The sequence below is a fragment of the Camelus ferus genome, chromosome 3 (genome assembly GCF_009834535.1).
Source record: "Camelus ferus isolate YT-003-E chromosome 3, BCGSAC_Cfer_1.0, whole genome shotgun sequence".
Taxonomy (NCBI): Eukaryota; Metazoa; Chordata; class Mammalia; order Artiodactyla; family Camelidae; genus Camelus; species Camelus ferus.
The window spans coordinates 115,887,060-115,912,051 of record NC_045698.1 but is presented as its reverse complement, the minus strand read 5'-3'; the positions used below and the strand labels follow the sequence as shown (position 1 = coordinate 115,912,051).

Genomic DNA, 24,992 nt, shown 5'->3' with positions numbered 1-24,992 from the left:
TCCTCAGGTGGTCTGAGCCTCAGTTTCCTCACCTGTCCGCTCCCCAAGGACTAGGACTGAGGTGGACGCAGCCACTGGCTATGGATAGATCAGGGCTAGGGGCAGCAGTGCCACCAAAACCACCTCTAGAGCTGGCAAGACTGCCCCCACCCCGATCCCAGGGGATGATCCAGCTCCGTGCCTCTCCAAACCCAGCCTGCCCCCTCCTAATCCAGGATCCGGACGCAGCCCCCGACCCTGGACTCAGTGCTGCCATGGGCAGGGGGCGGGGAGGGGGGGCCTCGCGGGAGCCCTTGGGCCCCCTGCGGACCAGCAACCCCCTTCATCTCCCTTAAAGTGCTGCCCGACCCCTGCTGCCTCTTTTGTTCTCACGTCCTCTCCCCAACACGGGGTCCAACCCCTGCCTCCCCACTTGCCTATGCCCCTTACCTCCTCCTCCCTGCTTGGTCACCGTCAACCCCTGCTCCATCCCAGCCCCACCCAGGACGCTTCCCTCCCCCCGACCTCTGGCCAGCTCTGAGCCCGCCCCTTGCCCGTCTAGAGGCTCCATTTCCAGGCTGCTGACAACCTCACATCAACAAAACCGCCCCGCCCCCTACCCCGATAACCGGCCCCGCCCCCTGCCCCGGCCGGAGAAAGGGGGGCCCTTGCTCCTGTTGACGCCACAAAGCCCGGTAGCCCCAGCTCCCGGATGGTCTCAATCGCGCAAACGCAGGCTTTCCTGGGAGGCGTTTGCAGACGTGGCTGGGGTCGCCTGGCAAGGCGCAGCGGGCACCCATTTCCCCAGTGAGTACCAACCCCTTGAGGGGGCGGTCAAGTGGGCACCCCGTGGGCGCTGAGGCTCAGCTTGGGACCTCGTGCACCCCCTGCCCTTGTAGACTGCGGGTTCCAGCCTTGAAGTTGGCTATATATTGGAACCAGATGGGCAACTGTTTTAGCCCTGCATTTACAGAGAACATTCCAGGACCAAGTGCCTGTTCACCGGCACTGACCCAGAGCCCATGGATGGCTTCTTCCAGAACCTGGGCCCACCAGATCCCCAGCCCACCAGGCTGCCCCCTCTCACCCACTTCTGTTGGATGGGCAGCAGTTGGGCGGAAGGGCAGCTGAGAGCAGGGGAGAGACTGACCCTAAAGGCTCTTCACAGAGGGGGCACTAGACAGAGTGAACCCACGTCAGGGACTCGGAGGTCTGCGGAATCCAGCCACCATGGCTTCAGGTGACTGCAGAAAAGGGAACCTGGACAGTGCTTGTAATTCAGAAATGATGTTCAAATCCAGTCTCTAACTCAGCGCTAGCAACCACCCTGTGAAGTGCATAGGGGAAGACTTGAATCTCTACCAAAAGGGCATGGATATTCCAGCCCCAAAGTGTGTGTGTACGTGTGTTTGTGTGTTCAACTGTGTGTGCACGTGTGTAGGTGCCTCTGCATGTGCCTTTGTTGCATGTATGCACATGGGCAACATGCATGTGTACATGTGTTTGTGTGCAGTGTGTGTTTGTGTGCCTGTCGGTGTGCACGTGTGCATGCAATGGCCCTCCTTTGTCTTTTCTGCACTGCACTGTGTCAAGGAAAACCAGAGCTGGATGGTAGTTAGAGGGTAAAGAGATTTGACTTAGGATTATTGAAATAGGGGGAAAGAGGTCAGCATAGAACTTGGGGCTCTGTATAGAACCCCGTTGAAAACTCAATTCTGAATTCACCACGGGTCAGGATTTACAGCCAAGGAGTAGGGTGGGGGTCAGTGATGGGAAATTACTAAGAGAAAATATCATAGTAGCCGGGGGTGGGGGGGTCTGGTTAAACTCACTTAACAGGACTGTTACTAAACTTGGACAATGCGGAGACAAACATGGAAGCCGGAGGCCTGGCTGGAAAGTTCAGGAAGCCTGAGTTCGGTCAAGGAGAGAACCTTTGTCAACCCTGTTCCCTAAGAGAGACTTTCCTCTTAAACTCCCCTTTCCCTCTGTTCTGCCGTGTTCTGTTAAAGAGAAACTTACTATGGTGCTTGCTTAAAAGGTAAACAAGACTTTATTCAAGACTGTTGCCAGAGTGGAGAGACATGGGTGTCATCTCTGGATGCAGCCAAGGAGCAGGGTGAAGGTGGTCAGTGACAGAAAATCACTAAGAGGTGACAGGAGAGGGCTTCTTGCTAAACTGGCTTAATGGCATTCTTGTTCAAGGAGGGTGAAGGACATATATTCATTAAAGGTGGCGGGTTATGAATTAGGTCAGATATCACAATGGCAATACTGAAGTTCTCGCTAAAACTGGGCGGGGCCAGCCAAAGACAGGCTGCCAGCTCAGGGGAACCTGACTGGGGTTTGGTTAAGGAGAGGGTCTCTGTCAGCTTCCAGGGAGGCATTTGTGCCTCTTATTGGAGATAAGTCAGGATGCCCTAACAACCTTGTGTTCAGACTCCATCTGCAAAAGGATGCTGAGAGAGAGAGAGCCCACAACTCCAGGCAGATGGTGTGGTGGGACACTCTGTTCCTTCCCCAGGAGCCATGGATGCCATGGAACTTGCCAGAAAACTGCAGGAGGAGGCCACATGCTCCATCTGCCTCGACTACTTCACAGATCCTGTGATGACTAACTGTGGTCACAACTTCTGCCGGGAGTGCATCCAGCTGACCTGGGAGAAGACCAAAGCCCAGAAAAGGAGGAGGAAGCAGAAGGGCTCCTTCCCCTGCCCTGAATGCCGCGAGCTGTCCCCCCAGAGGAACCTGCGGCCCAACCGTCTCCTGACCAAGGTGGCTGAGATGGCGCGCCAGCAGCCCAGCCTGCGGAGCAGGGACCTGTGCCAGGTGCACCAGGAGCTGCTCAAACTCTTTTGTGAGGACGACCAGAGACCCATCTGTGTCATCTGCAGGGAGTCCCAGGAACACCGGCCCCACAGGGTGGTCCCTATTGAGGAGGCTGTGCAGGAGTACAAGGTGGGCCCGGGCTGGGGGCAAGTAGTCCCAAGTATGTGCATGTGTCAAGGAGTGTATTAGGCAGAAGGATAGCTGCCGTAACAAACAGCCCTGTATGCAGTGGAAGTGTCCCCACACTCCACAACCAAGCAGGCTGGTGGCCAGGCCATCACATAATCTATGGTTTTGCAGGAGTCCAGGCTGAGAAAGCCCCCCACCCGAGCCCATCCACATTCCCTGGTTTCCGTGCGGCCAATTTTGTGGGCAGGCCAGGCAACCCTGTTAGGCACGGGGAGGGGAGCCTTTTTCCTCCATCCACCTGAGGCTTTATGGCCAGGAGCCCGTGTCTCAGTCCACTTGGGCTGCTGTAACAGAGTATCAGACTGGGTGGCTTATAAAGAGAAACTTACTGCTCACAGTTGGCGGCTGGAAGTCTGAGATCAGGGTACCAGCACAGTCAGGTGAGAGCCCCTTCCTGGTTCACAGCCAGCCAGCTTCTCACTGTGCCTCACATGAAGGGGTGAGGGAGCTCCCTGGGGTCTCTTCTATAAGGGCACTAATTAACCCCATTTGTGGGGGCCCCACCTCTGCCATCACATTGGGGGTTTAAAGGCTTTAACATATGAACTGGGGGCAGGGGGACTGAAACATTCAGGACATAGTGGAATGTAAACATTTGGGGGAAACTAAAGGAAAATCAGGGTTATTAGTGCGGGTCTATCTTGGTGCCAGCTTTCCGTCTTCTTCGTGGGGATTAACACCTCCCCTGTGAGGTGTTTCACAGCAGTCCTCATTTCTCAGAAGTTTCTGCTTTTGGTCCAGGTTTATGGGAATCCCGAAAAGGCATCTTTCTTTATCTGTTGATTCTCAGTTGTCTCCAGTTCAAAATAATCCTCATGCCCAAGGGGCATATTTTGGGGTGGCATATTTCCAACCCCTGCACCCTGTTAGGATGGATGGGATGCTTCAGAGGGCATCATCTAGATGTGGGGCATGCAGGGGACCCACTGACCCCAAATCCTGACCCACAGTTGAAGCTGGAGGAAGACATGGAGTGCTTGCAAGAGGAGATGGTGAAGACGAGGAAGTTGCAGGCAAAGGAGGAACAGACCTTGGCCGAGTGGCAGGCAGGTGCTGGGGACCTCCCACAGCAGCCGAGCAGGGTCGGGAGGCCAAGCCAGGCCCCGGAGCACCCGCAGGACCTCCTGAGCCTGCGGAACTCCTTGAGGTGGGAATCATTGTCCTGCACGGATGAGAATATGGGACCCCAGAAAGGCAACGATTTCCCAGGTCATAGAATTCCCACAAAAATCAGGACTGAGCCATTTCAGAGAAGTAGGGAACGAGGGCACATGGATGCTTGGATGTTGCCATTTGGGGCTCAGAGTAAAATTATGCTACAGTGGCGGGGCAGGGGGCCTCTGGGTGGCTTCTGGCTCCCACACCTGCCAGGTCTGGTTTTCTGTGGGTCACTGGGGCCCAGGGGAGATGTGCCAGTATCCCCAGAGCAGCCCTTCCAAGCTGGTGGGTTCAGTTGGTGGGCGAGGTCTGAAAGCAGGCACTCAGGGTGGTGGGGTGCTCCAGGCAGCACCTCACCTCCAGGATCTGCCACCACCACTGCAGGAGAAGGTGAAGGAGCGGAGGGAGCGCATCGTGGTCGAATTTGAGAAGACGGGCCTCTTCCTGATGGAGGCGAAGCAGCGCCTCCTCCAAGCCTTGAAGGAGGAGGAGGAGGAGACAGTGGCAAAGCTGCAGAAGAGCATGGCCTCGCTCGCGCAGCAGGGTCACTCCTTGGAGATGCTGCTGCTGCAGCTGGAGGACAGGAATGAACGCACCCCGTTCCAGATGCTGCAGGTGGGGTGGGCACACCTGTTCACCTGGCTGGGGTTCGGGTGGGAGATGGGAGCGTGAACTCTGGCTCAGGTTTACTCGGGGGCCTGACCTGTGGCGAAAAAGACACAGGCCAACAGGGAAGGCTCTGTCTCAGTCAGGTCAGGCTGATAACAAATGCCACAGAGCAGATGGTTTCAATAACAAGACATTTATTTCTCACACTCCTGGAGGTTAGAAGTCTTGAGATCCAGTTGTGGGCAGAGCTGGTTTCTCCAAAGGCTTGTTTCCTTGGCTTGCAGACAGCTATCTTCTCCCTGTGTCCTCACATGGTTATCCCTCTGTACGTCTGTGCCCTATCTCTTCTTATAAAGACACCAGTCAAACTGAATGAGGGCCCACCCTAATGACCTAATTTTATCTTAATCACATCTTTAAGACCCTATCTCCAAATAGAGTCACATTCTGAGGCACTGAGGGTTAGAGTTTCACAACGTAAGAATCTGGTGGGGAAGGGGAATCAATTCAGCCCATGACAGGTGCCTGTCCTAGTGACCTGTGTTCCTTCCCTTCATCGCCTAGGGATGTGGCCTGAGGGCAGCTGTCTTCCACACAGTGATGCAGGCACAGTCACACTGGCCCAGATAGGCACCCGTGACTTCACAGGTGGAAGCAAGTCATGTGATCACATCCGCCAGCTATGGAAGTGGAGAGAAGGTGCAGCTGGCCTGCCAGGGATGGGCCTGCACACCAAGGCCCCGGAGGGGGCAGTTGTGGGGCTGAAAAGTGGGCAACACTAATCAAGCGTGCAGAGTGATGGAATTGACAGCAAAAAATACACTTCACACTGCAGATCATTGCACACGCATTCACAGAAGTCTGTTTACAAAGCAAATGCCACACACAGGGTCTCTGTACATCCCAGGATGCCTGGGTCAGACCCAGTTTTATGCCTGTTGCCCTAGCATCCTGGGGGTTCTGTTCCCAGTAAGAGTCCTGGAATAGACGACAGACTATACACTCGCCCCAACTTTGTCGTCTATCAAAAATCAATCTGTTTGCAAGCCACAAAACTGACTCCTGACCCACTCAAGGCCGAAAGCACTGCTTGGGCTCCCGTGCCTTCAGGACCTGTCATGAGCAGGACCACTTCCCTGTGTCCTCACTCACTGTGACGTGGAAAAGCAGGAGGCCTGGGCGAGTCAGATGCATGATGACTGTGTCAACAGCCCAAAGACAGGGTTACGCTCTGGAAACATGGCCGTGGGGAAACATCACAAACCCCTTCTAGCTCTACTGGCTCGGGAACACCCCAGGTCCCGGGGGAGGCCTCGCCAATCTCTCTTCCTCCCCCTCTATGTGTTTTGAAGGATATGAACCACGTTCTCAGCAGGTACGTGGCCACCTGCGGTGGAGGCGGTGATGGGTGCAGGGAGGACTGCAGGTAGGGTCAGAGGGGACAGTGAGACCTGTATCCATCGGAGGAAGGACAGCCTGAGTGTGCAGTACCCAGAGGCTACCCTCACCATGCTGAGGACAGTCTGCAGGGTCCCCGGGCAGATAGAGGTGCTCAAGCGTTTCCAAGGTAAGCCAGGGCCCAGGTGTTCTGGGTAATGCCCCACCCTGCTCCTAGCCACTCAAGGCAAGAGTCACCAGTGGAGGGGGATGGGGATGGGAGGAACTCAACCGCACTGCCCAATGCCCAAATGGTCCCCCAACCCCACCTCCTTGGCATCACCAATATCCATAGATGGGATACTGGATCGTACAGTAGCTCCTCGTTCACAGCTGAACTCAGCCAGAGGCCTGGGTGGGGGTTAGGGTGAACAGGGGACTATTTGGCCCCCTGAGTCCTTGCCCTCTCCGCCCTGACCCTGAAAAGCCCCCCTCTCCCCTCTGCCCTGGGCCTGTCTCCAGAAGATGTGGTGCCAGACCCAACCACAGCCTACCCCTACCTCCTCTTGTACGAGATCAGCCAGAGGCGCTACCTGAGCACCCCGCTGGATGGCGCACCCCATGGCCAAGACAGGTTCCTGGCCTACCCTTGTGCAGTGGGCCAAGAGACCTTCTCCTCGGGGAGGCACTACTGGGAGGTGGGCATGAACCTCACTGGTGATGCGCTGTGGGCCCTAGGCGTGTGCAGGGACAACGTCAGCCGGAGGGGCAGGGTCCCTAAGTCCCCGGAAAATGGGTTCTGGGTGGTACAGCTATGCAAGGGAGAGAGGTATGCACCTGCTACGTCTTCTGTGACCCCCATCACGCTGACTGAGCCCCCCAGCCACATGGGCGTCTTCCTGGACTTCGAGGCCGGAGAGGTGTCCTTCTACAATGTGAATGATGGGTCCCACCTGCATACCTACTCCCAGCCTGCCTTCCCTGGCCCCCTGCAGCCCTTCTTCTGCCTTGGGGCCCCCAAATCGGGCCAGATGGTCATCTCTACAGTGACCCTGTGGGTGAAGGGATAGGGGGACAGGCAGGGGGAGCCTGGGGAGCCCTGGTTTCTCCAGGAGGTGAGGTGGTCCAGCTCAGCAAGAGCCACCTGCCCAGCTCATACTGGAGCATTTGAGAGCCACTGGCTGTGCAGGGTAGTTTCACAACGTGGAAATAACAATCATGATTAAAGCAGCTAAACATTAAGAGACTATATTTACAGATGTTTCATAGAGAACATTTTAAGAAGCCCGCGGGTTTCACAGTGAATCAGTGTCGAAATACACAGATATGTACCAGGTACAGCATGTTGCAGTTTTCCTTTAGCCATGTCCCCCACTTCCCACTTACGGATGTAACCATTCATTGGCTCTTCTGTGGTTCAGGTTTTTTTTTTTTTTAATATTTATTTTATAATATATTTTTTAAATTGAAGTATAGTTGATGTATAATACGGTATGTGACAAGTATACAATATAGTGTTCACAATTTTTAAAAGTTATGTTCCATTTGTAGTTATTATAAAATATTGGCTATATTCCCCATGTTGTACAATACATCCTTGTAGCTTACTTAAACCTGACAGTTTGTACCGCTTAATCCTCCACCTCCATCTTGCCCCTCGCCCCTCCCTCTCCCCACTGGTAACCAGTGGCTCCTTCTCCACATCTGTGAGTTTTCCTTTTCTGTTATATTCACTAGATTGTTGTATTTTTTTTTAGATTCCACGTGTAAGTGATCTCTTACAGTGTTTGTCTTTGACTTACTTCTCTTAGGATCGTGCCCTCCAAGTCCACCCACGCTGTACACCAGAAACTAATGCATTTAAAATCAACTATATTTCAGTTAAAAAGCAAAAGAACAAACAACCCATTTAAAAAAGGGCAGAACTGAATAGACATTTTTCTAAAACAGGAAATGCAGGTGACCAACAGGAGCAGGAAAAGCTGCCCAACATCACTGGTATCAGGGAAATGCAAATCAAAATCACAGTGAGACACCGTCTCCCACCTGTCAGCATGGCCATCATCAAAAAGAACACAAATAACAAACGTCTCAAGGATGTGGAGAAAAGGGAACCTCTGAACACTGTTGGTGGGAATGTAAATCGGCGCAGCCACCAAGGAAAACGACAGGGGTTTCTCAAAAACCTAAAAATAGAACCATGGTTCAGGTTTTTATAGGTAGAGCCAAACCCTCGGGTGTCTTTGTAGTCTGCAAATCCCATATTTGGGTCCTTCACAGAGGGAAAATGAAAAAGTGAAGAAACTTCAAGCTCAACTTCTAAAAGCCTCAGGGCTGCCCACCCCATCCCTTCTACCCCCACCAAAGTTGCAGGGGCAGAATTCAAAGAATAAGGATCAAAGAGGGTCCTTCCTTTCCTTTCACCCCGCTCTCCACCGCCCACCCTCCCACCCGCGCAGTTTCAGACGCATTAACGCATTCAGATCAGTTAACAGCTGCCAAGCACCCCAGAATTTCGGTTAGTGTACCCCTACCCCAGTAAGGCCCAAGGCCCCTCACCCCGTAAGTTCGGATGGTTCCGGCCGAAGGGTGGGGCGCGCGCGCGCACGGGGTACGACTTGCGGCTCCCCGCCTCAGCCTCGTCCTCCCTTGTCCTCGTGGCCTCTACCCTGCGGCTGAGAGCCCGAAAACTGTGCAGGGCATCCCACTGCCCCCTGCCTCTACACTCCATCTTTCTCAAGCCCCGAAGGAGACACCGGGCAGTGCGACCCCAGCGCAGGTCCGAACCAGCAGCGCGCGCCTGCGCGCGCAGGTGGCGGCGGCGACGCAAGGTCAGCCGGTGAACAGCCTCCAATTCAGTCCGGCCTGCGGGCCGCGTGATAGGCCGCGGCCAATCCGCAGCTAAAGCGGGTTGTTCCAAAGGGGGAAAAACCCCAGCCGCTTCCTGCTTCCGCCCCGGTACCTCTTCCTGCCCGCGTACGGAAGCCGTAGGCCCTAGGTTCCCCGAGCCACCTCAGTCCGGAGCCAGTGCGCTCCGCATCCCCGGAGCCCCACAGCCTCAGACCCCGGAGCCCTCGCGACCCGAAGTCCCCCGAGTCCCCCGGTGCCCTGCGCCTCGCGTCCCCGCGCGCTCCCCCAAGTCCCGGCGGCGGCCGGCCACCGCCCGACCCGGCGCAGAACGCTGCCTTCCTCCGTTGCACCGGTGCCATGGCCGCCCCCGACCTGTCCACCAACCTCCAAGAGGAGGCCACCTGCGCCATCTGCCTCGACTACTTCACGGACCCGGTGATGACCGACTGCGGCCACAATTTCTGCCGCGAGTGCATCCGGCGCTGCTGGGGCCAGCCCGAGGGCCCGTACGCTTGTCCCGAGTGCCGCGAGTTGTCCCCGCAGAGGAACCTGCGGCCCAACCGCCCGCTCGCCAAGATGGCCGAGATGGCGCGGCGCCTGCATCCGCCGTCGCCGGTCCCGCAGGGCGTGTGTGCCGCGCACCGCGAGCCGCTGGTGGCTTTCTGCGGCGACGAGCTGCGCCTGCTGTGCGCGGCCTGCGAGCGCTCGGGGGAGCACTGGGCTCACCGCGTGCGCCCGCTGCAGGACGCGGCCGACGATCTCAAGGTGCGGGCAGGTCCGGCGCGCCGCACGGCCTGGCAGGGGTTCCTGTCGCGCGCGGGTTGTGCGGCATGTGGCCTGGCCTGAAGTTGGGGGAGCCCAGGGCGTGGGCTCAGGCCCCACCCTGGTCCAGATCTGGGGGCGGGGGGTGTGGCGGCGTGCACCCTGTCTGAAATTGGCACCCTATTGGGGCTGGGGCACCGCCCACCAGTGAGGTGCTGGCCTGAGGATCTGGTAGGAGGGGGCGTGTTCTCTGAGGTCTAGGTCCCCACCGCGTAGGTGGAAGGGCTGTCTGGGGCGGGGACTGGGCAGGTTTGACTGACCATTGGCAGGGATGGAGCCAGGAGCAGGAGAAAGAGAGAAGAGAACCTCAGAGGTGGCTGGTCGCAGATGGAAGGGCACGGATGAGGACTCAGCTCTCAGAGGGTTGTGGGCAGGGCAGGGCGGTGCCGCGGACACGAGTGCTGGAATCCTGGTGAGAAGAGACAGCGGAAGGCAGCCAGGAAGCCGCTGCAGAGCCCCAGACTGGGATCGATGAAGGGACAGAGCCATTGTCCTGGGAGGCAGACACCAGGGCCCACCAGACTTTCCCAGTGGGATACTGTGCCAGCTGACAAGCCAGGCCTCAGCCCTGCTTTGACCCAGGCTGAGATGCCTTATTTCTCTGTTCTGAAAATGTATTTCCTTAAAATCCAAATAGATAACCAACACTCCCCCCTTTTCTGAGAGCGTCAGGGTAAACACTCACCTGGCCCACCTTATGGGCGGCCCACTACATTCCTCACTGGCCTGCTGGTGGATTTTGCTCCTGGAACCCAAAGTACTGAGTATGTGGAAGGTGTCTTTCAAACTTTTTGACTGTGGTTTGCATTTTGCTTTATGTCCAGTAGTGTCTATCTGCTGAGGCACTCGAAGTGCACAGTTTAGTCAGTGTTAGAATCAGTACTCTGTCTCTATCATAGAACAAGCTTCTGGTACACAAGGATAAACCCCTACCGCAATCCACGTCAGTGTGCATGACCTAACACAGTTCCTCTGGTTTTTGCTCACTTTGAGGTATGACATGTTGCATACAGGAACAGCCACTCCTTGTGTCGGTCTAGCAAATGTCTCTCCTGTCACTGGGTACCCCGATCTGGGTGTAGAAAGTGACCAAAAGAGCAGAGAATAACCAGCAGCTCTCTAGAGGCCTCTCCCAGCTGACCTGATAGAGTCTCATGGGGCAGCACTTAACCCTGTCTATCATAGTTTGTCTCTACCAGGTTATGTTCTGTGACTGAGGCTTGCAAATTAAACTGACAGAAGAGATTAACAGTTGAAAAGACATACTTTTGATCAGTTTTTTAAATTGTACATGGCACAGAAAAGTGAAAAACTCAAAAGAAGTGTTTAGACTCAGGCTGGTATTCCATTTATATATATATAAATACATTTATATTTTTATAAATATATGATATATTTTAGATTTTTTATTTTGGGGGAGGAGTAGTTAGGTTTTTAAATTTATTTATCTTTGATGGAGGTATTGGGGATTGAACCCAGGACCTTGTGCGTGCTAAGCATGCACTCTACCACCGAGCCATACCCTCCCCCCTTATATTCCATTTTAACAAAAGAGGATAAATTGTGGAGAAGCGACTAGACAAAGGAAAAGGGATTGGGGCTTCTAGGGCCAATACATTGTGGGAAAGGAACTAGGAAGTATGTCAGGGGGAACTAATGGAAGATGAGTGCTATTTGGATAAGATTTGTTTAGGTAGACTCATCTCAGTGTCTACAGCTTGGCTCTGGGTGATAAGTGTTCTCCCCTTCCTGGTACAGAGAGTAGGCAACCTCTTGGAAAGTTTATGCCCTGCCTTTAGGTGAAAGGAGGAGACCAGAGAGCTCTGCTGGTTCTCAGTCACCTTTAGCGCTAAATAATCTTGCTGCCAAAGTGGCATATTTTGGGGTGGCATGTCCCAGTCCCTTCACTGGACTAGTGCTTAGTTTGTCTTAATGCTGGGGTCACCCCCACAGACTGCTCTCACCTGCCATCAGTGGGCTGTGGCTGGTATTTGCACAGCCTGGGAGTGCTGGCTGTAGAGAGCACAGCCTCCCAGGGCCCTGGTGCGTCTCGAACGTGCATGGAGAGGACAGTGGAGTGCCCACGAGCACTGCTGTGGTCACTCATGTTATGGTCCTTCAGGCCCTCGTGTATCCCAGGCCTCTTGGCTTTCCCAGATGCCAAGTGTGTTGTCAAGATACAAAGTATGGGTTGAAGTTAACAGGCTGAGGCCTGAAACTAGGACCAGGTTGCCGGATAAACATGTGCCCATCCTGCAGTTTGGTCCGGCTAGCTGAAACCCAGTAAGCCCAGTACAGGCACAGAGAAGTCAAGGGGCTTAGAAGAAAGAAGGTGGTGATGCAGTGGGAAGTTGGGTATGGGAAAGTTGCCCGGAGACCAGGGAGGGGTGGGAATGACAGGAGGAAGGAAATTCAGGCAAGGGGCAGTGGCAGGGGGTCCATGCTGGTTAGAGGGCCTTCTCCTGGCAAATTCGAGTTTGCTCCATCTCTCCACCAATTCATGTCCAGACCCAGTTTTCCATGACCACGGTCCCTGCTGGCTGAGTTCTGGCTTAGCTGGGGCTGGGTAGGTGGGAGCCAGGGATAAGGGCTAGCCCAGAGGCTTGGCCTGGCAGGGGTCACTCTGGCCTCACCTCTCTGCAGGGCAAGCTGGAGAAATCCCTGGAGCATCTACGGAAGCAAATGGAGGATGCATTGCTGTTTCAGGCCCAGGCGGAGGAGACCTACTCGTTGTGGCAGGCAGGTGGCCAGGTGCCCAATGTAGGGGCAGGGGACATGAGGGCCACCACTGCAGGACACCACTGTTTACACTCAGCCTCATGTTTCTCATAAGGTGACCCCCCTGCTCCAGACACCGTGTATAACCCACCTGGGATGGGTTTAGGGGTTGGGGAGGGATGGGTGTAGGGGGAACCTTGGGTGGTAAGGTCATGGATTGGGGAGGTGCTAAGTGTTAGAGGACCCCACGTGGCGGATCTGGGGGTTGAGGGGCCCTGGATGTAGTGGTTTGGGGGTCAGGGAGGGAAGGGTATGAGGGGCCCTGAGTGGTTGACTTAGGGGTTAGGGAGGGATGGTGTAGGGGCCCCAGGTGGTGGGTTTGGGGGTCAGGGTGGCTCCAGGTCCCAGGCCCTCAGCTGTCCCACCCCGGCCCCCACAGAAGATGGTGGAGAGCCAGCGGCAGAACGTGCTGGCGGAGTTTGAGAGACTGCGCCGGCTGCTTGTGGAGGAGGAGCAGCGGCTGCTGCAGAGGCTGGAGGAGGAGGAGCTGGAGGTGCTGCCCCCCCTGCGGGAGAGCGCGGCCCAGCTCGGGCAGCAGAGCACCCAGCTGGCCGAGCTCATCAGCGAGCTGGAGGGGCGCTGCCAGCTACCAGCGCTCGGGCTGCTGCAGGTGAGCTGGCACCCACCCCTGGGGGTGGGCAGGTCAGGGGCTTCGGGGAAGGCCAGGCAGGGGGATGGAGAGCGAGAGCAGAGAAAGCATTGAAAAGAGCAGGCCGACTGACTTTGGTGCTCGCCTGGACCCCCCTGTCCTCACCAGCTAGTCTGCCTCTGAAAACGTGGTGGGTGAACCCCAATACTGAACCGAACGGATAACTGCTGTTAGCACCTGTTGGGGGAGCCCTCCTGGGGACTGGCCGGACCACAGCATGGGTGGCATTCCAGGATGTGGGGCCAGTGGGTCACCACTGGGCCCGCTGGGCTGAGAGGAAAAGCCAGCAGGTGTCCCATAGGATTCCTGAGAAACTGCTCGGCCCCTGGCCCCAGCAGTTTGTGCCCACAGCCAGAAGCTAGGATCCTGCGTGTGCAGCCAGGGGACTTGCTGCCGGAGGGGACCCTCCTGGGAGCCTAGTAGCCGAGTGGACTTTCAAGGACCAGAAAGAGGCTCCCAGTTGCTATCCTGGGGCTTGAACTTAGGCCTTTGGCCTTTGCTGAGCCATCAGCAAAGGGATTTTTTTCTTTAAGCCTGGGAAGCCGGAAGAATCCTAGGCAAGTACGTGGCGGGGCGGGGGGGTGGTGGTTGAGGGAAGTCAGCAGAAGTGGGCTGTGGTCCGTAAGGTGGGGGGATGGGTGGGCAGGCAGCTAGGAGGTGATGGGGGCTGCCCTCAGGGGTGAGTGAATGGTGCCGGAGAAGCTGTAGGAAGCAGAGATTCTAGAAGGAGGAAGGGTCAGCCCAGGAAGTGAGATGAGAACCGCAGATTTACATGAAATTTGCTGTGGGGTCTCAGCTGAGATGTCCCGGTGGGTGAGTGGTCTTGGCTGCCTGGCTGCAGTTCATACCACTGAGAGGCTACCTGTCCTCCACTGCCCTGTGCCTGCCCCTTAATATGCCGTTGGCCCTGCACCTGTCCCTCACTGCTCACCACTGGCCCCCTACTTGTCCCCACCTCCCCTGCTACCTGTCCCTACTATCCCCTACTGCTCCCATCCGCCCCCACCTTTCTCTCCCTGGTCCCAGTGCTCCTCACTGCCCCCCAGCTGCCCCTTACCCGTTCTCCACCTGCCCCCCACTCTCCTCGCTGCTCCCCCACCACCCTGCTCGTATCTGCTGGCCCCTGGTCTCTTGTCAACCTCTCCGTTCCCCCTGGCTGGCTGCTGGCTGGCTGCAGGAAGCATACCCACCATTCTTCACCCACCACGATCAGCCCCAGAGCTCCCCTGGCCTGTGCTGGGTGAGGATGGGGTCTGCTGCGTGGAGGATGCGGGAGAGCAGCCCTGGGCAGCGCCATGTGTACTGGGGTGAGTAAGGGTGGGCGGGTGGCCTTGTACCCTCGGCCCACAGTTTCGGTCAGGAGGCCTGCTGCAGGGAGCACCCAGGCTCAGCGCCTAGTTCCGAGCACCTAGAACTGGGTGTTTTGCCTGCATCCCCTAGAGTCTGGGAGAGTTGAGGAGCCCATCCTCACAGTGCTAGTTGTGGCAGTCTGGGATCCTGCCTGCCCTCCAGGCCTGCCCTAGTCCTTCATGGCTCCAGAGCATTTTCCTAAAGGCACATGTGTGCGAGTCCCCACTGCCTGGAGTGGCCAGGTGATCTGCACAGAGGTCAAGCCCCTCTCCTCGAGACCCCTGCCCCCTGGTCCCTCCCCACCAGGTCCCCACCAGGCAGGGAGGGCCTTGTTCTGTCCCTCTCCTTCTCTCCTGTGTCACCACGCACAAGCTGTTTCTGAGCTGGCCAGGCCTTGTGACAACCAGGACCACCTTACCCACTTCCCAGTGCCAGCAGTCAGATAAAAGAGCTACCTGCTTTGCATCCAGCCCACACCAGGCTCCTGGTGCCCCAGGCCCTTTGCCTGTGCCTCTCCCAGGCCTGTGCCGTGTTCCCTTATCTCCCAATGAGCTCTCCTCAGGTTTCAGACACCCACTAAGTCTCCCTTTTCCTTTGAGGCCTAGTTTGTTCTGTTCCCCTCAGAGAGAATCAACCACTGTGTGTGTGAGGAGCCCTCGTTGGGCAGCGTGTCTTTATCTGCCCCTGCGTCCCAGGGTCTAGTCTGGGAGCTGGTGCAGTGCAGTTAGCATGACCACATGGAGGGTTCACTGGGTTGGCAGTGTGGGCCAGGTCCCTGCTATGCACTGGGTGCTGCTCTAAAATGACAAAAGACCTGACCCCTTGCTGCGAGGAGCCAATGTTCCAAATCCTGAGAGTCACCTCGGGCTGTGTGACAAATACCAGAGACTGCGAGGCTCGAACAATGGGCGTTTATTTGTAGTCTCACGGTCCCCGAGGCTGGAAGTCTGAGATCAGAGTATTGGCAGGGTTGGTTTCTCCTGAGGTCTCTCTGCTTGGGGTATAGATGACCTCCCTGTGTCCTCCCACAGTCTCTCCTCTGTGTGTTTCTGTGTCCTGACGTCTTTTTATAAGGCTACCATCCTCGTGGCCGCATTTTCAGGTCTAGGGTAACCTCTTTAAAGACCCTATTTCCAAATATAGCCCCATGCTGAGGCCATGGGAGTTAAGGCTCCAATATGTGGGTTTAGGGGGACACAGTCATCCCATGACACTTGAGTGAGATACTCTTGTGTATCATCACGAGAGAGGTGCATCCAGGCAGAGAGGCCTCACCAGGAAGGGGGTCCGTGAGTGGGGACCTGAAGGTGGGCAGCAGGCACGGGCTGGGCAGGACAGGTGGGCAGATGGAAGCAGGTGAGGCCATGGGCACCGGACAACTGGGTGCCCAGAGCCTGGGAGGCAGGAAGTGCTGGGCCGATGTAGGTGTGGATCCTGGCTAAGGTGGACGCAGCCACCAACTCCTGAAGTCTGGGACCCCACCCTGCCTGTCCTGGCACCCAGGGGCGCTTAGGGCAATGTAGGTAAGTGAGCTGGCAGCCAGGTACCCTGTGCCCTCCAGGTGTGTGGAGGGAATGGGGCCAGGTCTGCAGGGCAGGTGGTGCTCGGAGCTTCTGTCCAGTGTCCCCATGTCTGAGCCATACTCATGACAGCTCCAGGGCAGTTTCTGACCGCACAAATGTGTGTGTGCTCGTCCATGCAGCAGAGCGATGGGGGGAGCAAAGCCAGGTTTGGGGACACACTGGTGTGGGGCCGGGCTGGGGTGAGGGGAGGCCCAGGACTGGGGGATGGGCACTGACTCCGTGTCTGTCTCTCCCACAGGACATTAGGGACACCCTGCGCAGGTAGGAGCTTCGGCGTCTCCCCAGGGACGGTGGGCAGGGCTCAAGGCAGGCCCACTGCAGGGGTGACACCTGTTGCTGCCCCTCCAGGGTCCAGGATGTGAAGCTACAGCCTCCTGAGGTGGTGCCCATGGAAATGCGGACGGTGTGCAGGGTCCCGGGGCTGGTGGAGGCCTTGCGGAGGTTTCGAGGTGAGCACGGTGTGGTGTGCAGAGGCCAGGGGTATCCCACCCACTGTCTCCAGCACAGAGGGAGTACCAGTTCCAAGCTCCTGCTGGTGGGCTGGGGTCCATGGTAGAAATGGCACGCAGGTTCCAAGTTCATGGATGAGAAACCAGGAAGTGTTGGGGCCATCGGACAGGAGAGAGCAGCCAGAGGAAGGCCAGGCCCCAAACTGTTCACTGATGCATTTAAGAAAAGCAGAGTGACACTACCCTCCTGGGGTCAGTCAGGTGCCAGAGGACCCGTGCTGACCCCAGGCACAGGGAGCCTGGGATGAAAGCTGGCCTGGAATGCACACACTTCTCTCTGGGGGCTAAGAGAATGGGACACGGAAAGCACTCAGGGTTTCCTTTTGTCCTCTAATGGAGGATGAATCACAGAGAAGTGTGGATTGCTTTCTAGAACATTTCAAGATGCTACCAAACGTGGTTAGGTTGTCTTTGTGATGGGCAGGGGCGTGGTCAGCTTGTGATCAGGCACACACTGCAAGGGTATGTGGATCTGGGGCAGACAGCTCCAAGGAGTGACCACGGCTCTGTCTGCAGGGGACATCACCCTGGATCCTGACACCGCCAACCCCGAGCTGATCCTGTCGGAGGACAGGAGGAGCGTGCGGCGTGGGGACCTGCGGCAGGCCCTGCCCGACAGCCCCGAGCGGTTCGACCCTGGGCCTTGCGTGCTGGGCCGGGAGCCCCTGACGTCGGGCCGCCACTACTGGGAGGTGGAGGTCGGGGAGCGGGCCAGCTGGGCCCTGGGCGTCTGCAGGGAGGACGCCAACCGCAAGGAGAAGGGCGAGCTGTTTGCGGGGAACGGGTTCTGGCTCCTCGTGTTCCTGGGGAGCTACTACAACTCCTCCGAGCGGGCGTTCGCCCCCCTCCGAGACCCGCCTCGGCGTGTGGGCATCTTTCTGGACTATGAGGCCGGACATCTATCCTTCTACAGCGCCAGCGATGGGTCGCTCTTGTATACCTTCCCTGAGACGCCTTTCTCGGGAACGCTGCGGGCCCTCTTCTCACCTCTGTCCAGCAGCCCGACCCCTATGACCATCTGCAGGCTGAAAGGTGGGCCTGGAGACATGCTGGCTCCCCAGTGAGCAGGCCTCTCAACAATCCCCTTGTCCTGCCTTCTGAGTCCTCAAGCCACTTGGAAAACCCGAGAGAAGGGTACTTGTCCTCTGAGCTATGGCGAGCACGCATAGTGCCACTCGGATATGTGCCGCAGAACTGAACTCTGTCGCTGCCGCTCCCAGGAAGCCGTGTGCAAGACTGTGTGGGGTGGGACCCTCCAAGGTCAGCAGGTGCCGAGACCAGACCCCATTTGCCAATGTGTCACCCACAGCCCTTGGCAGAGCCCTGAGCCTGGGGCCCCGGTAGCTCTGGTTCCAGGAGCCTCCCCAGCCTGCCCTGCCCAGCCTCAGTCTAGGGTGAGACACCAGGGCCTGCAGAACTTTGGCTGCAACTTGAGCCCCCAAAACCCTGGGGCCGCACCTCGGGAAAGCTGCTGTCCTGTGAGGCTGCTGGCCAAGAGGTGGCTCCAAGCCTACCAGCCTGTCTTGGGGTCTGGTCCTGCAAAACTGGATGCGGTTGACTCCCATTAATTGGGGTGCAGCAGAGTCCTCAGGAGACAGGTGATATGGGAAAGGCCAGAGGAAGGGAACTGGGAGCAAGTCACTGAATAAAGGGGGTTGATTAACTAGAACACACAGGCGCCCTCAAATCCCCCTGAGCGTGGCCCATTTGGGGCTTCTGGAAAATGCTCCCTCCCTGGCCCCTAGTGCAGAAGTTCAGATCTGGGAGGTCTGGGGGCCTGGAAGTGAGTGCAAGGTTCAGAAATGACGCAACCTCGTGGTTTCCATCTGAGCGGGGCTGAGAACAGCCAGCTGGCGTGGCCCGCACAAATGCCTCTTCAGTGGCCCGTGGGGCTGTCCCTGAGCTCAGAACCCAGAGTCTCACCCCTGCCTGGGGCAAGGGGTGAGGCCACAGAGAGCCCTGGCTTACAGAATCCAGGATTTCATTTTGCTTTAAGTTTCGGCAGCTTCTTCAGCCTTCTTAAGAAGGTGTGGTGCAGAGAAGCTAGATTTTATTAATGGTAAGGACTACTCTCACAGTAAAGAAACTAACAGTTGTCTGTAGGCCCTTTACCTTTAAGGTGGGGGGGTGTGGGGCAGCCCTCCAGAGGGTCGCCCCTGGGAGAGGGGATACGGAAGCAAGCTGCTCACTGGCACAGTCAGGGATGCACCTGCCGCTCACAGCTGCACGGCAGCTCCCAGATGTGGTCTCCGCGTTCTTTGCTCAACACGTGTGTTCATTTCGTGCAAATACTGTGGGAATTTGTTCCTTTTTTTTTTTTCTTCCAGATAACCTGATAAACATTTCCCATGTTCCACCGTGTTCAGTAGCCAGTACTTTTTCACTTACTTGATTATTTATTTATTCATTCTCCCATTCTTGGACTTTTTTTTTTTTTTTTTTTTTGGTTATTGTTACTATATATATACCACTTTTGAATATTTTTAACAGCAGTTTCTTCAAATATGTGCACAGGGAGAAGTTTTTCTCACTCGCAGTGGAGCCAGGGGTCTGGTCATTTTTCTGGCTGGGGAAGTATTCCTATATGGTTTCCCAGGGGACCGGCCCGCTGCTTCACTTCTTAAGAATCTGAGCCTGCTGGCTGGTTCCTGCCTCGACCAAGATTGGGGCCTTAAGAGTTAGGTCTTCCACCATGGCCCCTGGCGGGACAGCCTCGTACAATGAGCGCACAGCTGCTCCCAGGACACCAGGATGCTTCTGGCCGAGGCTTTAGGACAGCTGGACACGAGCGTGGGGGAGGGGAAATCATTTTCCCTCAACCCTTCTGAGTTCTTGGCTGAGACCTGTAATAAAAGATAAACAAGATGAACAAGTTTGCTGACATCTTTAACTCAGGAACACATGGGAGAAACCCCAGGAAGATGAGTGACTCAGAGCAGCAGTTCAGATTTATGGCTTTCGTTGCAGCTTCAACAAAGGACAAAGGGCAAAGTCTGTGGAGAAGTGACAGGACTGGGAAAGCAGTTTTAGGCAGGCTACCAAGGGCAGCAAAATGTGCAGATGAACTAATGGTACCGAAGGCTAGTGAGTAAGGTTTGTTCCGTGTAGACCCCTCCTGTGCCATCAAACGGATAGGCCTAGAGTTGTCTCCGACCTTTCCTGTGGAGAGAAGACAGGGCTACCTCTGTACGTGTGTGTCCTGTTTTTAGAAGAGGAAGGGCAGGGAGCTTGTATCTGCTGCTTCTCAACGGCCTCCAGCTCAAAATGATCTTTATGGCAAATGAGACATTTTGGGGTGACATTCTGCTACCCTCTGCCAGTCGAGGGAAGAAGTGAGCTTCAGTGACACCTGTTGACAAACAGCCTGAACTCGGCTTTGTGGATGTTACACCTGCTGACCCCTGCATCCCCAGGGGTCCCACCCAGTGTTCCAGGCACAGAGCGCTCATGCACTGTCAGTTGGTGAACTTGGACTTGGATAGTTGATGAGCATTCTGGAGGGATGTAGGGTATGCCAGGGCAGTGCAGGATGTGGTCAGCCATTCCCAGGGCTTGCAAAACGACCTTAAGAACTGCCTACCCAGTTTTAAGATGCCCAGAGCAGCTTCCTGCAGGTGACTCAGCAGACCAATGGGGAGACAGGAAAGAAGCAAGTGAAGATAAAAAGGAGCATTCTGGGTTGATCAGTGCTAAAATAAATATTCAGGATGGCATGAGGAAGAACTCAGAAGGAGAAGGGAGTGGCCACTACATACTTAAGGCATCCGTAAGGATTGTAAAAAAAATTTGAAAACTGAAAACAACCCTCCTGGGGCTATGAGGGTGGTCAGTCTCTGCCAGCTCCCTTTGCGTCCCCATCTGTACCATTCCTGGTCATGTGACGTATCCACAAGATTGGGTAGAAAAACAAAGAATCTTTCACTTGTTTCTCTGTTGCTGAAAGATGGGCCCCTGTCCCTGACGAGCTGAATAATCCAGAGACAAGTTCTTGGGGCTTAGAAGGAAAGAGGCAGCTTTGTTGCTTTGCTGGGCAAAGGGGACTCACAGCAGGCTGGTGCCTTCAAAACTGTGAACCCACCTTGGGGATGGGGTGGGGTGATTATATAGTCATAGCTCAAGCAAAAACAATGATCAACAAAATCATTTCTCTTGTCACAAGGTTTCTTGGCGTCAGAACGTCCTCAGGCAACAGTTCTGTAGAGACTGGTAGTTGTAACTTTTCCAGTCTTTTCATCTCACAAACACCTGCGGCATGTTTCTCTTTTTGACAAATCAGCCTATCTTGCAGGACTCCGGTTCCATGACCTTCTTCCTGGAGAACGACTCAGAAGCCAAACATGATTGTACATTTGAATTGCTACAATAAAATGAGAAACAGCAAAATCAGTAACTTCAGCTTTAACGATGGGCCTGGGGCTGGGAGAAGTGTCTGGTCGGTCAGGCTTGCTGACCGTTCCAAAAGCAAGCAGCAAGCATAAAGCCAAGAGTTAGTTAGCCTAAGTGCGGCCATTCTACTATTCCTCCGTCACCACCATCGCATCAGCAGCAAGCCTGTGTGGTAACATCCCATTTCTCACCGAGACAACAGGAGAGATGGGCTACCTCACCTGGAACAGAGCTGTCTTAAGTAAGTTTACTGAGGTCGTACCTCCAACTTGACTCGTAAAGGTGCAGTTCAGTGATTGTCATTAACTTCTGGTGGAGCAAGGAGCACCGCACATCCCATCACCCCTGGCAGACGTTGGAATCCTTCCCAGAGCGGAACCTGGCTGGCGACCTGCAGGGCGAGGCTCCCCGCCCTGCAACCCTGATCTCCGGCCACGCCTGCCACCCTGCCCTGCTGCAGCGGTGCCCCCAGTATCTGCCCTGAGACTACGCCCCGCCAGCGCTTCTGAGGGCGCCCCAGGTAGTATCTGCGCCAGCTGCACCCGGGCCCCTGGAGCTGCGAGGGCCTAGGACCGCCCAGTCCCATCCAAGCTCTGTGCGACTGCCCCGCGCGTGCTCCCCACGCACGCCCCCCGGGACTCCCAGCTCCTGCGCTCCCCGACACAGCCGCGTGCCCTTCCTGCCCGCAGTTCCCCTTCCCCTGCGCCACTCGCGCCCAGCACTCCTCCGTGTGCATCCCACATCCCTCCACGCTCCCTTTTCCAGCCCCACACCCCTACACGTCCCCTGCTCCCTCTGCCTCTCCATGACCCGCAGGCCGTCCATGGCCTTCATATCTGCGCTGCACCCTTCTCCTCCATGTCCTGCCTGCGGGACCCCACACCCCTCTGAGCCCCGAGGTCTGTGTGCTTCTAGTCACCCACCCCTTGCGGTTCCCTGCATCCTCCCACCTCCCTTCTGGCACCCTATGCGCTCCTGAGGGAGGTGGCACAGAGCCACCTGTGAGCCTGTTACCGAGTCCTAACAACAGGCCAGTAAATCGAGAGATGAGGTGTTGGGGCAAAGAGTAGCGACTTTATTCTATTCGGAAAGCCAGCAGACCGAGAAGGTGGCAGACTAACGTCCTGGAGACCCATCTTCCCAAAGTCAGAATTCAAGCTCCTTTTCTACTAAAAAGGGGAGGGTTTGATTGTTGCAAACTTCTTGGTGTTTGATTGTTGCAAACTTCTTGGTGCAGGAATTCTTTGTGCTTGGAATCGTTTGTTCTGCCCACGTGGGTCAGGTCATGATACCCCTGTAAAACTGCTTATAAAACAAACGTTATTTTCTATTCTGCAACTTGAGTGCAAAAGTGTTCATATCCTTAAAGGTCAGAGAATAGGCTCTCCTGTCTATTTCAGGCTAAAGGCAACATTCTTTTACAAAAGGTGCAGAGCTAGTGAGACTAAGCCTAGGAAACAGGCTTTAGTATAAAAGGAGCCTGAATTCTGACTTGGGGAAGATGATTCTCCAGGACATTAGTCTGCTGTCTTCTCTGTTTTCTGGCTTTCTAAATAAAGTCTCTATTCCTTGCCCCAACACCTCGTCTCCCGATTTATTGGCCTGTCCTGTGGTGAGCAGAATGACTTTGGACTCGGTAACAATTATATTGCTATGTAGATATAGATATATAGAGAGTGATATAGGTAGATAAATATAGATACATGTAATTGAACATATATTAGTCAATATTTTAAATGCGATCAACAAATTTACATATACAAGTATATACCTTTGTTGATTGAGTAAAATGAATATATAGAATGAATATATAGAGGTCTGTCTGAAGGTCCCATCTTAAAACATAGTCACATTCTGAGGGTCTGGCAGTTAGAATTTGAAAGTATGCATTTGGAGGGACAAATTCAGCTCACAGCAGCCTTGAAAGGTGTATACAAGAAGGTGGCTCAGACAGAGAAGTCATGACCCTAGAAACAACACCATGGTGAGCTCCCTGGGTTTTCTCTTTTTCTTCATATATTTCAGACTTGGGGCAAAATAAGCCAGCAACTCAGAAACACCAATGGACACAGACAAAAAATGCCTGCTCTCTCTAGCCATGGGATTAGGACAGGGGCAGCGTGGTAGGATAGAACACTTGGATGTTCTAGACTGTGGCTTTCTCCAAGTGGTAATGGGGTGAGCCAAACCCACCTCCGCTGGGGTGATGTCTGAGAAGGCCAAGTAGGCAGCTGGACTTTCAACACTGCTGCTCAATTCCTGGGCATCAGAAGATACCAGAGGGCAGCTGGAACTCCCACCTATGCTCTGCAGTAACAAGGACCTCCACGTCCCCAAACCAGTGGAGGCTAATTGGGATATTTGAACTTCTGCCTCTACCTGGCAGTGCCAAGGTGGAATCAACACTTCCCCTGCCAGAGTGGTGGTGGAGATAGCCAGTCTGGAGTGTTTTCCATTACCAACAAACAATTCTCTGACACCTGCTGGGTGTCCAACAGTTCAATTCAATTTTGACACTAACTACCAGGAGTTGGAGTCAGATTACGCAGGTTAAGGACTCAGACTCAGCCCCACAAGACTGCCTCCACTTCAGATGCCAGTTGCAAGTCCTAAGCCACCTGTACTTCTGATCAACCCACTATAAATGAGGGATTCTCACAACCCCCTCCCCCAGTTTGATAACTTGCTAGAATGGCGCGCAGAACTTAGGAAACACTTTACTTATGTTTACTGGTTTATTATAAAAGCTACAACTCAGAAATATCCAGGTGGAAGAGACACGTGGAGCAAGGTATGGGGTATGGGGATGGAGATTTTATGTTCTCTAGGCTCACCACCCTCCCAGCAAGTTGACGTGTTCAGCAACCCAGGAAGCTCTCTAAATCTTGCCGTTCAAGAGTTTTCATAGTGCTTAATCTCCAGCACCCTTCCCCTCCCTGGAGGTCAGGGGTAAGGCTGAAAGTTCCAGCTCTCTAATCACTTGGTCTGCTTGTGACCATCCTTATCCTGAGGTCACCTAGGGGTCCCATACTAAGTCACCTCATTAGCATAAACTCAGGTGTGAACTAAAGGAGTTCTTTAAGATTAACAAAAGACATTCCTATCACGAAGAAAATTCCACGAGTTTGGGAGCTCTGTGCCAGGAAACTGCGATGAAGACCAAAAATATATATTTTTATTATACCACAGCAGCTAAAACTTAAAGAAGAATCAGAGTCTTATAAAATGAAAGGAAAATGTCATTTCCATAAAAAATAATTTGTCATAACCAAGAACTCGGGAAGATCTCAAACTGGGTGAAAAAAAACAGTAGAAACCAACACTGAGATGACAAAGATATTGGAATCATCTGACAAAGGTTTCAAAGCAGCTATGATTAAATGCTTCAGAGAATTACAAACACATTTACAAATAACTAGAATGGTTCAGCAAAGAAATTAAATGTCTCAGCCAAGGAATAAAGATGTAAAGAATGATTAAATAGAAATTTTAGAACTGAACAGTACAGTAATCCAAATAAAGAGCCCAGAAGATAAACTCAATAGTAGAATGGAGGGGGCAGAGAAAAAGATAAGTGAACCCGAAGATAGAACAATAGAAATCCAATCTGTAAAAAGCATATAGAAAATAGTGTGAAAAAAATATGAACAGCCTCAGGGACCTATGGGACTATTACAAAAGATCTAGCATTGGAATCACCAGAGTCTTAGAAGAAAAGGAGAAAAACAGAAGGGCTGAAAACTACTTAAATAAGCAGTGACTGAAAACTTTGCAATTTTGCAAGAGATGTAAACCTGCAAATTCAAGATGCTGAGCAAACATCAAACAGAATAAACTCAAAGTCCACACCAAGAAATATAATTAAAGTTCTGAAAATTAGGAAAAAGAAGAACACTTGAGATCAGGCAGAGAAAAATGATACCT

General features: G+C 54.4%; 2 protein-coding genes across 2 annotated transcripts; both read left to right on the top strand.

The window, feature by feature from the left end:
• The first annotated feature begins 656 nt into the window (after positions 1–656).
• On the top strand, positions 657–7,211 carry TRIM17 (tripartite motif containing 17). Its single transcript, XM_032477355.1, has 7 exons — positions 657–786; positions 2,504–2,937; positions 3,948–4,043; positions 4,540–4,770; positions 6,117–6,139; positions 6,231–6,331; positions 6,664–7,211. The coding sequence occupies exons 2-7, from the start codon at positions 2,509–2,511 to the stop codon at positions 7,209–7,211; spliced, it is 1,428 nt and encodes a 475-aa protein (XP_032333246.1). The 5' UTR covers positions 657–786; positions 2,504–2,508.
• Positions 7,212–9,348: 2,137 nt separating this feature from the next.
• On the top strand, positions 9,349–19,786 carry TRIM11 (tripartite motif containing 11). Its single transcript, XM_032477354.1, has 6 exons — positions 9,349–9,756; positions 12,457–12,552; positions 12,971–13,201; positions 16,412–16,434; positions 16,522–16,622; positions 17,199–19,786. The coding sequence occupies exons 1-6, from the start codon at positions 9,349–9,351 to the stop codon at positions 17,744–17,746; spliced, it is 1,407 nt and encodes a 468-aa protein (XP_032333245.1). The 3' UTR covers positions 17,747–19,786.
• The last annotated feature ends 5,206 nt before the right edge of the window (positions 19,787–24,992 follow it).